The sequence below is a fragment of the Piliocolobus tephrosceles genome, chromosome 9 (genome assembly GCF_002776525.5).
Source record: "Piliocolobus tephrosceles isolate RC106 chromosome 9, ASM277652v3, whole genome shotgun sequence".
Lineage (NCBI taxonomy): Eukaryota > Metazoa > Chordata > Mammalia > Primates > Cercopithecidae > Piliocolobus > Piliocolobus tephrosceles.
This window is the reverse complement of record NC_045442.1, coordinates 67,797,011-67,814,013: the sequence shown is the minus strand read 5'-3', so window position 1 is coordinate 67,814,013 and position 17,003 is coordinate 67,797,011. Positions and strand designations below refer to the sequence as shown.

The 17,003-nt window shown below is 50.1% G+C and overlaps 1 protein-coding gene across 1 annotated transcript in view; it reads right to left on the bottom strand.

The window, feature by feature from the left end:
• Positions 1-17,003, bottom strand: part of LOC111537881 (cadherin-23-like) — a 252,292-nt gene that overhangs the window by 80,303 nt on the left and 154,986 nt on the right. The window contains exon 7 of the mRNA XM_023205000.2: positions 1,474-1,668. Coding sequence (XP_023060768.1) covers positions 1,474-1,668 — 195 coding nt within the window. The remainder of the gene's footprint in view (positions 1-1,473; positions 1,669-17,003) is intronic.

Sequence of the window (17,003 nt, the reverse complement as noted above, 5' to 3'; positions counted from 1 at the left end):
GAAATTATCCGACAGCGGGCAAGCATCTGCGCGTTTCCGGACCCTGGTGTGTGCAAACAGTTTGGTGGAGGGGCACTGCATGTGTGGGTGCCGGGCTGTGTGCAAGGTGCAGGCGAATGCGCACAAAAAGCAAATCCTGGGCTTACACGTCCTCTTGACTCCTGAAGTCAGTTTTATAAACAGTAGCACACAGCTCCTCCCAGGTAACTAACACTTAACCAGGGGAGAAGAAAAGAATGTGAGTGTCGCCTGCAGTGACCTCCCTCACAGCCACTGGGCCAGAGACAAACAAGAAGTTTGCATTTCCTAGCTCTTGAGGCCTTTCTCTGCATCTTGGCCAAGACTTGGGGCACCCCATCTTTCAAAACTGGATTCTCAACCTGGTCCAGATCCAGAGCCTTGGATCTGCAGCCTGTGACCTGCCACGGAGAGCCCCCAGCACTGCCGGCAGCCCCCTCGACAGCTATATGGGTCAGGAGTGGATGCTGTGTGTCAGGCAGATGGGACCTGGAGGGGTGAGAGGGATTCCCATGTTTTTTTGCTCTTGGCACAAGCTTTGTCAACAGAATCTAAGGGACAACAGGCCAGCTTATGGCCCTGCTGCCAGCTGATGGCTCCAGCTACGCCCCGAAGTAGCAGCTGGGAGCAGGGAGAGGGGACAGGTAGGGGGAGGACCCTATTTAGAGTGTGGCTTGCCTATTCCCCAGGCTCTCCCAAACAGCTGGCACAAAGGGCATGCTGCAATGTTCTTGAGACCTGGAGATGTCTAGCCATGGGGCACGGTGGTCAGGGCCCTGGACTGAGAGGTGGACAACCCGGGCTTGGGTTCTTGCTCCCCCACTACTCATAGGCTGTGTGACTCTCAACAGAGTCAGCCATCAGATGGGATAATTACCCTCTCCTGCCTTCTGCCCTTGACTCACTCATCTTGGAATTCCCGGGGGCCAGCAATGTGTGTGGCACAGAGGAATGCTGTGGAATGACACCACTCTGTGGAGTAGAGCCAGGATGCCTGAACCTCTCTACACTCTGCATGCTGGATGGTGTCAGGACACAGCTGGGTGAACACCTCTGTCCTGTGTCTCAGAGAGCAAGAGGCGCCCTGCACTAAGAATGTCTCAAGGAGGTTACCCGAGCAGGCTCTCGAGTCAGGCTCCTGGGTGACCATCGAAAGTCACTGAATTGCTCCTGTGCCTCAGTTTTCTCATCTGCAAAATGGGCATCTTAACAATACTTATGACATAGAGATGCTTGAGGTTTAAAGTCCCTTTAAGTGCTCAGCACGGTGCCAGTGACACAGCACGAAGCCTCAGCAATGCCAGCTTCATTTCTATCATGACTGTCACCACTATTGTTATTATAGATCCTCGAGTGTGTGCCACTGGGTCAGTGTCCCATTGGAATGCCCCATTGCTATCTTCCAGGGTGGGAAGAGGCAGCTGGAACTGCTGGGGCCCCAGCGTGGAGACTCACCGTGGCGTTGACCGTGAGCTGGTAGGCCTGTGTGGTCTCGTAGTCCAGCTCCCGGATCACTGTGACGATACCACGGGCACTGTCAATGGCGAAGAATTGGGAGGGGGGCTGGAAGGAGTAGAGGACGCTGCCCCCTGCCCCCAAGTCGGGATCTGTGGCATTCACGATGAAGATGGGCGTCCCCACTGGTGTATTCTGTGGGTGAGAGCAAAGCAAGTACAAGGGTGAGCCGGCGCGGAGCAGCTGTGCCATCAGAGCTGAGTCCCCCAAAGCCCATTCTCTACATCCCTCAGCCAACCAGACCCAAGGCCTTGTCATTTTCATTCTAGGAGGGACCCAAAAATTTAAAATGCAGTATCTTTTTTTTTTTTTTTCCTTCTTCTTCATTTTTTGATGGCCTCCTGGTGGCTGTAAACAGCACCAGTTCCAAAGATGATTTGCTTATCCTGGAGTTCTGGATGAGGGGTCTTATGGTCCCCAAACCTGTTTCTTGGTGGTTTCGCTTCCTCTGTCAAATGCCCCTTGGCTGCCCAAGCTGCAGGCTTCCTTTTTGGGGACCAACCTCAAGCCTCCCTCCTGGCAGCCCTTCACAGACAGACCATGCACTTAATATAAGGGTGCTCTTTCCAGGGTCCCGGGTCAGGCTGGAAAGGGCCTGCGGAGAACAATGCCATGGGGCTGCTGAAGGTTCTTCCTGGGTTTGTGGATTTGCCCCCATCAGCAGACAAGTGTCAACCTGAATGGGCAGGCTCACGTCCTGCCTGTTCCAACCACTCTGTCCACTTGGGACAGGAGGCAGATGCAGGACACCCCTCTCCTCCTCACCATCCGTGACTCCCCAGTGCCCTTTGCATAGAGCACAGGTCCTTGTGGTCCATCCTGGTTTCCCCCTTCACATTTTATTTCCTAGGGGAATGGAGCTATTTGTACTTCTTGAACCCGGCAGGCTCCCTCACACCTCTGGACATCTGAATGTGCTTTTCCTTTGCTAGGTTTGCCCATCCTAATTCAGCTGCTTGGAAGATGCTCATTCCCTCCAAAACAGAATCAAGTCTGCAAGGGGGCAAAGCAGACATAGAGTTTCAGGGATGGACAGACCATTTGTTGGAATCCCAGCCTCGCTGTGTGTCTTTGGGTTAATTACATAATCTCTCTGATCCTTAAGCCCTTCACTGTACACTGAAGCTAATCTTATCTCATAAGGTTAGTATGAAGAATACACAAGCTCATGAGTGTAAACACTCCAGCACATAAGTGCTGAGAAGACAGTAGCTGCGATTTTAATTTCTGGAAACCTAGAGGGGCACAGACAAGGGCACCTTCAAGGGTGGGGCAGGGAGGTATCAAGAAGCACTGATATGAACAGTACCATCCAGGGCATTCCCTGTCTACCCAACCCCCTGGCCCCGTGATCCACCCAGTTTTGCCTTTCCCCAATCCCCGGGCCCTCAGTGGATTGCATCTCCAGGCTCTCTTGCTGGCTGGCTTCCAGTCGGGTTCTGCCAATGGGAAGTTCTGGTAGGAGCTCCCAGAGCAGGAAGAGAAAGAGTTCGGGGTCTTACTTCCTCTACCCTCTCCAGCTCTACCCCAGCAGGCCCTCCTCCCCAGCCCCAACTCTCAGTGGGCTCTGATAACACTATTTTCCTCTCTTCCCTTCAGCCCTAGGGGTAGAACTTTCCCCTGTTGCTAAGCCCTGGGTACCTTAGCATCCCTTATTTCCATCTCTCCTTCCACTTGAGGATCTGAGGTTCTCAGCTAACCCACAGTTCTCTGTCCTGCCCTCTCTCTCTTTAGATCACACGTAAGTGCCAGAGCCAGTCCCATGAATCCAGAATGAAACACTTCATGGGGGCCCACGGTTCCTGCCACAAGAAAGGATGACCACATTCTGATTTCAGAGCTGCCAGCCCCTTGTGTGAAAGTCTGTTTTTATACTTCATATGTATCTATATCTAGCCATGAATAATATAAGATACTGTTTCATGGGTATTTGTAAATAGATGGTTTTCATATACAATAGATCACTCTGAAACTTGCTTTTTAATTCAACATTATGCTTTTATGTTTATTTGATTTGGTAATAAAAAATCTTCCAACGAAGAAAAGCACAGGACTCAACAGCTTCACTGGTGAATTCTACCAAATATTTAACAACAACAACAATAACAACAACAACAACCAAAACAGCCAGCCCTCACTTCAGAGCACTCGGCCAGTCTACTTAAACCACTCTGTATGAAGCTGGCGCCCACAGGAGAGGGACGGCTCCCGTGAGATGTCAGCTGTCCAGCTCCCTGCCTCGGGGAGGCGAGGACATTTGACTGTCCATACCGCATGGTCCTTGGGGAAGCCTCTCTGATCCTTCTGCATCTGATCAGAGGATTTAAAAGCAAGATTCAGGAAATGGTGGAAAAGGGGAAAAAGAAGTGATGGTCTCCACATCTGACCTTCTTGGATTATGTTTCATGCCCTGCGGTGAAAACCCATTTAATTTCTGCATAACTTAGAGAAGGTTTTAAATGGGCCTGGCAAGGAGCCATTCATATACTTAGAAGGGACAAACTATTGGAGAGAAAAGAATGCTGACTTCCTGCATTTCAGGTCCTGGGCACCACGTTCTATCAGAGAAGTAGATGGGGGGAAGGAGGGGCACTCATCAGCACATACGCTGGGGGCTTCTCCGAGCACCCAGCTGCTGTTCCATGGAAAATGCAAAGACGTGCACACAGATCTGCAGACTCAACACAAGCAGATGCTTTATGGGGCCAGGTGCATCTGGGTTTAGGCTACAGGGAGTGACACCTGGTGGCTCAGAGCATGAATTCTGGGTTAGACTCCCTAACTTTGAGCCTGGACCTTTCCCCTGGGAGATTGCAGACATATGCTGTTAGAACTCTTTTTGGCCTCAGTTTCCTCATCTGTAAAATGGAGCTCTTAGCAGCTCCTACCCAGGAGTTCGAGACTAGGCTGGCCAACATGGTGAAACCCTGTCTCTACTAAAAATACAAAAATTAGCTGGGTATGGTGGTGCGTGCCTGTAATCCCAGCCACTGGGGAGGCTGAGGCAGCAGAATGGCTTGAACCCAGGAGGCGGAGGGTGCAGTGAGCCAGGATCATGCCACTGCACTCCAGCCTGGGTGACAGAGCAAGACTCTGTCTCAAACAAACAAACAAAAGAATTATATGAGATAAAGTGTGAAAAAAAGAGTCTCCCTGGGCCAGATACACAGCAACATTGAGCAATACTCAATAAATGGTCATTGCGCTTATTACTATAGTAATAAAATACCATTATAGGCAGGGTGAGATGAACCCCACATAAAGGGGGAAGTATTATAGATAGTGTAAACAGTCAATGAATGTCTTCACCATGAACTTGGGACAAATGGGCACCTTAAAATTCAGAAAGAGAACATCTCTGCTGATTGGATCCTGGCTGCTGAAGACAAGGTGAGGATGGAAGAGCCCCAGGAGACCCTCCACAATGGGCTTGAGAGCCTGTGAGGGGAGGGGTGGGATCTGAGGCAGGGGTGAGAGGGGCACCTGGGGGCCTGGGAGGCTCCTAAACAAGGAAGCCAGTCCTGACCATACACCACCCTGGATGGCTGGAATACAGGAGCTGGAAGGAACCTTGGGGTCATCCAGTCCAGCCTCTCCATTTCCTAGGATGGACTACAGATGTGAAAATGAGCCCAGATGGGGGCGTGCCTTGCTCCAGGCCTCACAGGTGGATCATGGCAGAGTCCATGAGTGGAAATCGGGTGTCTTGACTCATACAGAGTGCTCTGTCCACCTCACCCAAAGAGATGCCAACCGCTGCCTCCCCGCCAACCCTCCTTCCAAGAACGGCTGCTCCTCATGACCACAGCTCTGCTCTAGATGATGGGTCTAGGCACTCTCGTTTCTTCCCAGTAACTTTGGACCCAGGCCACATCAATCAGGTGGTGCCTGAGAAATCAATTTTCTCTGAGAATCTGAAAAGAAAGATCTTTGTTATCTGGCTGGAGTGGGCACCATGACAGGCCAAAAGCCACACACAAGCCACAGTTACAGGGTGGCAGGGATGCCAAGGGTAGTCAGAGGAAGCCACTGACTTGCAGTGAGCGGAGCAGAACACTGTGCAGGAGACAAAACAGAAACGAGGGCCTCCAAGAGCCTCCTACCATGGCCGTCCCAGGCCCCACTGACTTTGTCTCCTGCCTGTGGCTGCAGTGCTATGACCTGCCTGTGCTGTCCTTTCTGTGGGCACCCCACTTGCTCACACTGGCCTGCATGGGTCTCAGCTCCTTGCTCCTGCCCCCAGAGCATGCCCAGCCATGGGCAGGGCCTCTTCATTTCCACGGCTCTACCCCAGGCTCACCCAGACCCTCTGCTGATGGGATTCTACCTCTTTAGCGCCCACAGCAAGCAAAGTGCCAGGTCACTGCTGCAGGACTGATAATGAGGGCACAGTGCCTGCCACACGAGGCTGGAGGTCACAGTGGAGAGAAGAATAAAGGAGCCTGGGTAAATGCCGGCTCCCTCTTCATTTTAACTGTCCCCAGACATTCTTATTAACGTGCAAATCCAGGTTGCAGGCAATTATCAGCATGTGTATGGGGAGGTGGCCGGATGGGCAGGGGATGGCTTGCTCATGGACTTGACAGAGTCAGCCAGGACAGGCCTTGAAGAGAGATGCTCGGCAGGGCCAGGCTTTGCCATCTGAGGACAAGGAGAAAGAGTGGAAGGTGTCGCTCTGGTGTCTGGGGTTGGGACTGCATGGGCTGGAGTTGTAAGAAGCAGCACCAAGAGGCCTGTTTCAGCTGGGGGTTGGGTCTCTCCTTTCCAGGGCAGCTCCCACACCTCCATTGTGGAGACTGGCCCTGGGTCCACCTTCTTGCTGGAAGGGAGCAGCCGTGGTCTTTGGAAGAAAGACCCCATGGGGCATGATCACTTCTACTTCTGAGGGAGGCCTCTTGACCCACTCCTCTGCCCCACCCCTGCTTCCCTCCTCCCTTCCTTCATGGTACTCCCCCTGCCTGGTCCCACCTACTCCCTTACGGCTTCTGGGCCATTTCAAAGGAAGTCTCCCCAAATGTACACCCATGCCTTCAGGGGGCCAGGGAGCATGTCTAGGCATTATCTCCTTCAAAATTCTTGCACCTGCCAGGTTGTCTCTCTCACCAAGTGACCCACACCATGCAGGTCGCAGGCAGGGCAGGTCCCGCCTCTTCCAGTTCCCATTTAAGCTCCATATCACTTCTGATGGACCTGCTGTAAATGGGCCACCCTGTGCAATTCAGAGACAAATAAATCTTTTTGCTACTCCTGGGGTGACAAGGGAATAGACTCTGGGAAAGTTCTGCCGTGCAAAGGATCTTGTTCGTTAATAATAATGATAAATAGCTCACTTCTCACATGCAGTGTGAGTTACATTACACTCCAGGCCTCTCCAGAGGTGGCTCGGGTGCTCACTGGAACAGGGTGAGGGAGCGTGTGCAGCGAGGGAGAAAAGGCCAGAGGGAGAGGGGCAGAGAGGCAGGAAAGAGGAACCAGACGAAGAGAGTAGTAAAGAAAGGGGGGCAGGGAGGGGGGGCAGGGAGAAGGGAGAGCACAGAAACACAGAGGAAAATGCGGTGAGAACAGTAAGAGGGGCAGGACTGAGGGCCAGAGTGAAAATGGAATGAAGAGGAAAGAGAATTTGCAAGAGAAAAGGGAGGAAAGGAAACTTGGGGAGAAAGGAACTAACTGAAACAGGAAAATAAAAAGAGACATTCTAGAGGAAAAGTTATGAACACAGGAAAAGACGTACAAACATTAAGCAGCAAGAGTAAGGAAGATAGGAGAGAGAGAGAAAAGAAGGATGCCACACCCTCTCACCTTTGGGGTGCACCTGCTCCCTTCACCCCCTGTAAGATTTATGCTGTACCCTTGACCAAACTTTGGCAAAAAGCCCTACCATTTCCACCGTAGGTGCCATCTCTAAAGGCGTTATTAATATTTATGGAATGCTTGCTAGATGCCGCTACAGTCTTTAATATCTTATTATAGAGCCTGTTATAAAATGCATTAGTAATAAATTCCTGACAGATGGAGTTCTGACAAGGTGCAGGCGCCTCTGTGGATCAGAGCTGGTAACAGAGCCTCCTGTGCTGCTCAGAGGCTGGGCTGCTGCCTGCTGGGGCTGGGGTGGGGTAGGGGAGAGGGTTACTGGGATTCTGCCCCTCCGTCCTCTGCCGTTGGTTGCATTTTGACACACCTTCACTCCCTGCTTCCTTTTCCCAGATGGGGAAAATGGAAGGTCAGAGAAATGAAGCCACTTGTGCAAGGTCACACAGATTGTAAGTGGTGGAATCAGGATTCAAAGTCGGGTCACCTTTCCGTGCCCAGACCTCAGGACTCCAGAGATAAGGATGGAGAGTGGGTTCAAGGCCCCTCCTAAGTGGGACTTCCTGGTCTGGAAGGGCTGCGGGTGAGGGTGGCAGCTGAAGAGGCCTCTAGGTAAGAGAACAGAAGATTGGTGGAGAGCTTTAGCCTAAAAAGAGTTTCGGAAGGAAGGAGGGCACTCCAAAATCGCACACTTCCACTGAGAATAAGGAAAGGGGGCTCCCATTGGAACAAGAAGAATTCAAGTCAGAGGCAAGGCACTTTCTGAACACGGGCTCCTGGGGCAGAGGAGAAACCACTTCAGTTTCTGTTGGACGCTAAAGCAGGTGCCTCTTCACTGGTGATTCTGGAGGCCTACTGGGATGCTTCGGGAGGATGTCACTCCCAAATATGGGGGTTTGTGGTATCCAGCTTATGGGGGAGCAGTGATGGAGGAGAAATGCGGTCTATAGGAGAGGTGGGCTGTGTTTCTTTCTCAAATAAGCAAGAAGGTACTTGAGCGCAGGAGGACAAGGTCCACACAGGACAGTGCAGGGGAGAGAAGCAGGAGGGGCGATGCCCCCGTGGGGCATCAACACATATCTCAGGGAGCCCCACTCTGGTCAGGGAGGGGCACACGTGTGTGCACAAACCCATGTGTACCCGTACTCCGGCATCTCTGTCTGGAGGAATCAGGGAGCAATAATTTGGCGACATCTCTTCTTTCTACCAGTATCTGCTCTCTTGGGTGAAACGTACTGGATCTAAAAGGTGCCAGTTATGCTCTGAGAGCCGGGGTGGGCTGCCAGCTCTGTGGGCTGGGCCCTAAGTCACTCACACCCTGACATGGCTGGAGGATACCTCTCTGGGCCTAGGCTGGTCTCCCCAGCTGTTCTGGTCTCCTCCAGAGCCAGCCCAGCACCCTCCCATCTCCAAGTCCCTCCTCAGAGTCCCTGCTTCGCAGCCTCCAGCTGTGTACTGGCTTTTTGGAATCCCTGGAAGACACTCATCAAAGTGCTTACCGAATGGCCCTCCTGACCTGCTGCAGCCATACCGCACATCCTCCTCTTTCCCGACTCCCACTCTTCACCCTCCTCTTCCTTTTTGTTATTTACCTTGGCCACCTCTTTAGTCCTGGCACTGTCACTTGTGCATAGAAGGCATTCAATAAATGTTTTAAAAGAATCAGGATTTTGTGGTAAACATGGCAGATTGAACACATCCATTTATTTCTGTTTTTGTCCCATCCCCTCACCAAAATGACAATAAAGGAATTAAAAATGCATAAATCCACAAGGGCAAAAAGAACAGGAGAGGAGACAACAGCAGATGAGAGATGTCAACAAAATTCTGGAAACTGGAAACAGATGGGCCAGTTATAACTGCCTGAGGAGATGGGCGAGCTGAAGCTCAGGCCTGTGTCTCGGAACACTGGAAAAGTTCGGGACTTGGAGACAGCAGGTGATGCTGAGTGGGAGGGAATGGGGTGAGGCTGGACAGCTTTAAAAAGAGTGGTCAGACTCCCAGATCCCTTCCCCAACTCTTGCAGAAAATGTGAGATTTACTTTCTAGAGGGTCTGAGTTAGTTAAGCTCTGGACTCATGGCTGGAGGCTGAACCAGGCACTGAAAACAGGGAGGTTAGGAGGAAATCTGTACCTTCCCCACCAACCCCATCCCTCATCAGGTCTCTTTAGCCATTCAGCCTCCTGAAGGCTCCAGGCAGTAAAAAGGAGATCTGGTGCAAGAGAGAAAACACGAACACTGACATGTTGTAGATCCCTCGAAAGAACAGCCAGGTCCTCCTCCAATCATCCCATAATGGAGCCCACTGGCGAACAAGCAGTCCCAACCGTGCCCTGCTCTACACATACACAGCAAACTTCCAGGCAGCTATGTGTGAACTCACCTGTATATATGAAGAGACAACTAAGGATCACTAAACATTTGAGAAGAGCCTCTAATGTGAAAGACAGAGTGGGAAAAAACAGTAAAAAGGAATAACAACAATAAGCATCTTTAATATCCTCAGAGAGACAAGACACAACATCTTTGGAAAAAGAATATTCCAAGAGGAAAAAAGGCCTGGTAGAAATTTAAAAACTCAACAGAGGAGTTGGAAGATAAAGAAATTTCCCCAAAAGTAGAAACAAATTCAAAGAGAGGAAATGGGAGAGAAAAGTAAGAAAATTAGAGGAGCAGTTCAGAAGATCCAACATTCCAACTAATAGGAATTCCAGAGGAAAAAAAATACAGGTCAGGCATGGTGGCTCATGCCTGTAATTCCAGCACTTTAGGAGGCCGAGGCAGGTGGATCACCTGAGGTCAGGAGTTTGAGACCAGCCTGGTTAACATGGCAAAACCCCCGTCCCTACTAAAAATATGAAAAATTAGCTGGGCGTGGTAGTGGGTGCCTATAACCCCAGCTACTCGAGAGGCTGAGGCAGGAGAAACGCTTGAACCCAGGAGGCAGACGTTGCAGTGAGCCAAGATCACACCATTACACTCCAGCCTGGGTGACAGAGTGAGACTCTGTCTCAATAAATAAATAAATAAATAAATAAATAAAATAAGTTTTAAAAAAAGAGTAAATGAAGAGGAAGAAATCATTCAAAAAGTAACATAAGAAAATCTCCCAGATCTGAAGGACATATTTCCAGATTGAAAGAGACCACTATGTGTTCAGAAGAAAGACTTGTACTGAGGCATAAAACCATGAAGTTTCAAAAACATTGATTATTTTTTTAAAATCCTGAAACTTTCAGAGAGAAAACAAAAGACCACATACAAAGGATCAGGAGTCAAAGTCGCACCAAAGTTCATAACAGTGACACTACAGGCTGAAACACTAAGGAAGAAAGAATTTCACATTACAAAGAACACTATTTCCATTCCAGAATTCTATACGCAGCCAAACTATCAACAAACAAAAGCATAGCATGAACATATTGTTCAGATGAAGTGAAAAAAAATTCCCATGAATGCTTCTTTCTGAAAATTACTGAAGAGTGTACCTCATCATAACGAGGGTGTAAACCAAGAAAGAGGAAAATATGACATTCATGAAACGGGATCCAATAGAGGAGAAAGACAACAGATTTCTCAGAGTGACTCTCTTTTCTTCCCCAATGCTCACCCCACATCAAGCCTCCAGAACACCACACAAGTCAGAGCACAGCTGGTCCAGATTGAGACAGGACGGTGGACACTCCAGGGAGAATGTTAAGAAAAATGTAAATCAAATTTTAAAAATTCAATATACTTTGAATACACTGAGAGGCTCCCTATATCAAGCATTAAGGAACACTAAGAAACCAAAAAAGAAGTGATTATTAATTCTAGGGAAAATAAAAGAGGAAATATAATTACAGTATATTATGTGGCTCAGCTGTGAATAACATTTACATAATCATAATACTGTGTGCACCAAATGATGTTTTAGCTAAAAGGAGAAATATAATTATGTTTAGAGGATGGACAGTGAATGTTAAGAGAAGGGTGTTTATGTAGGGTGTATGTATGTTACGCGTAGGACGTAGTGAAATTTAAGAGCAGGATGTTTGTGTAGGGTGCACGTATGTTAAGAGTAGGGTGTAGTGAATGTTAAGAGTAGGGTGCATGCTCCAGTGTGTATGTATAGCTAAGATAAGGTAGAGGATGGTGTAAAAGTGAAATTCTCATCCTTCATAGGTGGAAATCAATAGATAATATTCAAAACTAAAATAATGTATAAGCATGTGATTTAGAAATAAGAAAGTAAATATCAGAAATTGAATGAGATTCTCTCAGGGTGGGAAGCAGGAGTGGTAAAGAATGAATCAGGGTCTGCTGCTTTTATTACAAGCTGAGCTGTACTATTTGACTTTTAAATTCATACATATATTACTTCGATAAAAGTTAATATCAAAATTAAAAACAGTATTTCCCTATGGCTGTACCACCGAGTGTCTGCCTTCCTTTCTTTTTCTTTTTTTTTTTTGAGACCGAGTCTCGCTCTGTCACTCAGGCTGGACTGCAATGGCATGAACCTCCGCCTCCCGGGTTCAAGCAATTCTCATGCCTCAGCCTCCCCAATAGCTGGGATTACAGTCTTGCGTCACCACGCCCAGCTAATTTTTGTATTTTTAGTAGAGACAGGGTTTCACCATGTTGGCCAGGCTGGTCTCGAACTCCTGACCTCAAGTGATCTGCCCGTCTCAGCCTCCCAAAGTGCTGGGATTACAGGCATGAGCCATGGTGCCCAGCTGCCTCTTCCCTTTCAACTCTGCCCCCTGTAATGGCTCCTGAAAGTCCCTGACCTAAAGCACTCATCCAGCATCTCATTTTCCCCAAAAACACCATCACATGATCCAAGGCAAAGTCTCCCAGACCTTGACCGTCACCATAGTCTCATCAAACCTTCTCTCTTTAAACTCCTCTTTCACTGCTGCTCCACTGGGCCCTCGATTTCAGTTCAACTGTTCCCCGTGCCAGCCCCCAAGTGTGGTCCCCTCCCAGGTCCGTGCTCATGGTGCCTCTGTCTTTCCGACCTGCGCTCCTTTGGATATTTCCCCTAGAGGGCAGAGGTCAGAATCACCACCCAGTGACTGACACTCCCTCCCTTCTTAGAAGAGGTTGTTGGCTCCACCCAGGCTTCTAGCACACATGCCTGGGTCTGGGGCGAGACACCCTCCCCCTCACCCCATGCACACATGTGGGACACGCAGGGCTAGGTGGAGTCTCATCAGAGGGACATCTGGGGCCTCCCCCACTTCTTCTCAGGAGCTTGACTTTCAAGGCCAAGTGTGATACCCAAGCATGAAATGGCCCCAGCTCCTTCCTATTCAGAGACTAAAGAGCTCCAAGGCAACTTTCCTTACCCTTGACTCCAACCCAGTGACCTTCCTGTAGAATGAGTGACAGTAGAATTTGGAGATCCCCCAGTGCCACCTGCCATCACTGACAACATTCCAGGACCGTCCCTGCACCTGCTTCCTCCAGGCTCTCCCCGCACCCTCTCACTTGCAAACCAGCAGGAGCAGAGGGAGACAGCACATGGCAGCAGAGGGTAGCACGCATCAGGGACAGACGGCTGGACCACATACAAAGGATCAAGAGTCAAAGTGGACCAAAGTTCATAACAGTGACACTATAGGCTGAAACACTAAGAAAGAAATAATTTCACATTATAAAGAACACTATTTCCATTCCCAGCAGTTGGCTAAGGGCTGTGTGCAAAGAAAAAGGGAACAGGAAGGGCCATGATGTAGGTGCAGCCCTGGTGCCCGCCCTGGCCCCAGCACCCAGGATATCTGCTTTTAACACCAGGCAGCATGTACCAGGTACCACCCCCTCCCTCATGGGCTGGGCTTCTGTTTTCCTCTCCATGAAATGGAAGGAAACCAAGAATAAAGGTATGAGTTGGGAAATCCAGTTCTTAGTTATTTAGAGTCATCATCTCATACCCCTCCCTGGCCAGAGTGATTGGTCTCATTGGCTGCTGGAAGCCTCATACCCGCCTACCTTCAAGTAGGGACTTGGAAACAAGCTTCTGGAGACCAGGAAGGATCCGGTGGTGCCCGTATTCCTCTCTACGCACACTGGCCTAATTAGGAAAATCCCAGAAACAACTGCCCCAGACTGCGTCACAGTCCGGCTGCTCTCCAATAACAATCTTCCCGACTTCCTTCTCTGTTGCTATGCAATGTCAACATAAACATCTGATGCCTCAGTGTTTCCATCCAGGAAATGGGTATAGTAATCCCTATACTATCTACTATATAGAGCTGGGGTGGAGATAAAATGAATTAACTATGGAAACATGTTTTGAAAAATCAAAGGCCAAAAAAAAAAAATTCTCACAACTTTCTGCAGAGGCAGAAAACTTCAAGAGAAAAATCCAGGGAATGATACGATGTGATCTATAAGAAGAGTCCTGTCTAAAAAGCTAGCCTGCAGTCCAGAAGCTGGGCCATCACGGTTCCAGGGCACTGTCTCTGAACCCAGGGCTGCAGGGGCTGGAGGCATTCAGTAACCTTGAGACTTGGTAGAGTCTGAAAAGTGGTGACTGAGGGATGCAAGGAGTCTCCTGGAATTTTTTTAAAATAAGAAAAAGACTAGCACTTTGGGAGGCTGAGGTGGGAGGATTGCTAGAGCCCAGGAGTTGGAGACCAGCCTGGTCAACATAGTGAGACCATCTCTATCAAAAAAAAAAAAAAAAAAGAAAAAGAAAAAATTAGTCCAGTGTGGTGGTGTGCACCTGTGGTTCCAGCTACTTGGGACTCAAAGGTGGGAAGAATGCTTGAGCCCAGGACATTGAGGCTGCAGTGAGCTGTGATTGTACTGCTGCACTCCAGCCTGGGCCACAGAGTGAGACCCTGTCTCACAAAACAAAAAGCAAAAAAGGAAACCTGCTTCATGGAGTTATAGTGAGGCTTATGGGACACAGAGTGTGTAAAGTGTTTAGTGCGTAATAGGTGCTCAGCAAATCTTTGGCTCTGTCGTAATGCTATTACCTCATGGGGCTGTGTAAGGGTTAAGGTGGAAATGTGCATAGACAAGGGTCAGTAAACTGTAAGGTGCTTTGCAGATGTTACTTATGGTGGGAAGGTCTGGAAAGGGAGGGGAAGGTTCTAAAGGCTGAGGTCTCTGCTCTGCCCTCAGCAGAGATAAAACTCCCAGGGAATCCTCTGGGGATCACACCTCCCTCACCTCCATCCCAAAGGGGACCACTCTGGGTGTGCAAAAGCCTCTAACACTGCCCTGAGCTCTTTGTACCCAGATGTCCTGCTCACAAATGGGGCTCCATCTCCCTGCCCCCAAATTCATTCCCTTGCATGATGATGAATCATGTTAAACAAAATGAATATGCAAATCTCCTCAGGGCGGGCCTTACATCTACGGGACGCTGCGCCTAACAAATGGATTCTGAATAAGAAGACAGCTCCAGCAAAGCAGGCTCTCTTGCTATCTCTCCTCCCCTGCCCCTTGGACTCCTCCCACCCCTGTCCCTCTGTCCCCAGCCCGGGTGGGTGTGCATACTGAAGGAGTGGGTGAAGGGGGGAGCAGAGGCCTGGGCAGGCATTAAGTATGGTGGGGTAGGCCTGGTGCGGTTTCTGCCTCTCCAATCCTGAGGCTACAGCTGCTGGCCCTTCAGGCGGTGTGATGTGATAAACGGAACCTGTCACTTGGTTCCCTGGGGCTTAAGGGCGGACAGAGCTGGGGAAGGTTTGCACCGGGCTGCAGGGGAGCTGAGGGGTGGTGAGGGCTGGGGGTGTGGGGAGATTGGGGGGCACTGGACCCAGGCAGGGAGAGGGCAATTGCAGAAAGTCACTGGGCTCTGGGGACCTTGGGGAAATGGCTTAAGCTTCAATCGATGAAGAAAGACCGAATGATCCTATTCCAATATCTATTCCAATGGTTCACACCCCTGGCTGCATATTAGAATCACCTGGGGAGCTTTTTAAACCTATCAGTGCTGGGGCCCAGTCCCTGCCTCTGTATCTTTTAAATTCCCATCAAGTGCTCATGTACAGCCAAGGTGGGGAAGCACTGCTCTAGCCCACGAACCCTGTCTTACAGATGACAAAACTGAAGCTGGGAGTAGGGGTAGTGGATGGTAGTCACACAGATGGTCCCTGGGGTAGAGTTCTGACTGCAGGTGCCCATGTTAGTGCTGACTCCCTGACGTCCCCTACCTTGCCCTAACATGAATGTAAGGTGGCTTCCCAAACACACAGTATTCTTAACCTCGAGGGAAGCAGCATGGGTGGAACAAAGAGCCCTGGATGGGGGACAGAAGACCCTGGACCAGGGTCCCCTGTGTGATCCCGGACAAGAATCAAAGCTTTTTGGCTTTTGGGTCCTTGTCCATTCAATGAGGGGGCAGACCACATCACTCCGCACTCCCTTTCTGCTCAGTTGTGAGTCCTTCCTCAAATCCAAGGCACTCTAGTTCCAAGCCAGCCCCTTTGCTCTGGGACCATCCTCAGAATATAGAAAGGCAGTGTGTTCTGAAGCGAAAATCAATGAAAGCATTTCTCCCTCCTTTTCCTGTTTTTTTTTTTTTTTTTTCAGAGCCTCACTTTCCAGTGAGACACACGACACTCTCATGTAGACTAAGCGCAGGTTAAAATACTCCACGGCCGGCTATGGGTGCTTGCCATGTGCCAGGACTGCGGGGCACAGTCCCTGCACGTGGGCGACCAGTGAAGGAAGGACTTTCTGAGAGTCAAGGGCACCATGCGCCAGGACACCAGAGGCCTGGCCTCCTGTGGCCCTGTCCCTCCAGCTCTCATGTGGATCACTAGCTGGAAAGGATGGGAGGACACAGAGGCATCAATGTGACAGACCCAAACACCTGTCTTGTTCCCCTCTTCCACCTCTGTGTGACAAGTACTGAAGCTCTCTGAGCCTCAGTTTTCTCATTGTAAAATGGGGCAATAACACCTTCCTCCTGCATCTGCGGGCTTAGCAGTAGTGATTCTGAGACACTTAGCCTGAGGCCTGGCCCACAGTCATAGCGATAGCAGTCATGATCACTGCAGGAAACTTCCTTATTGCCAGTGGCAGCCTCAGCTTCTTATACTTGGGCGGGGGCAGCCCAAGGAGATCCACTCACCTGAGGAGCATTCCCTGAGAGGGGAGGGTGCCGGATGGTGCCTCTGTCCCTGCTGGGGGAGGTGGGAGCCCCGCTGCAGGGGTTGTGGGAGGAACAGGGTGGGGGGTCCAATTCCTTGGTCTACTGTGCCTTGGAGACCAAGGCCCATTGGGCTCCACTGCTGTCTTCAGGGACAACTAGAGGTCCTGAGGGTCCTTGGGGTAAGTCTGGTAGTCTTCTCATGGCACACAAAGACCATGAGAAGACCACCAGGCTGACCCCAAGAAAAGAGGGAAACCAGAATCCTGGGCGCACCCTGCTGGAAGGCTTTCCCAGGACGGCCGTGGCCTCATCTGCTAAGATCAAGCTTGACCAAGAAACAAACTAGTCTTCTCTTCCCTACCAGAACCTCAGGAAGGTGCCTTCCGGGCAACTGAAGGAGGTAACCAACCCATCAGGCCTTCCAAGCCCCTTCTGGAATGAAGAATGCAGAGACTCGATTTCCATCTAGAAACAGAGTCCCACCCCTCCCTCCTCCTCCTCCTGGCCCCGGGGCTCCCAGTGAAGGGCCCAACAGCTCTTAGGGCTCCCTGACCTTCCCCCAGGAGG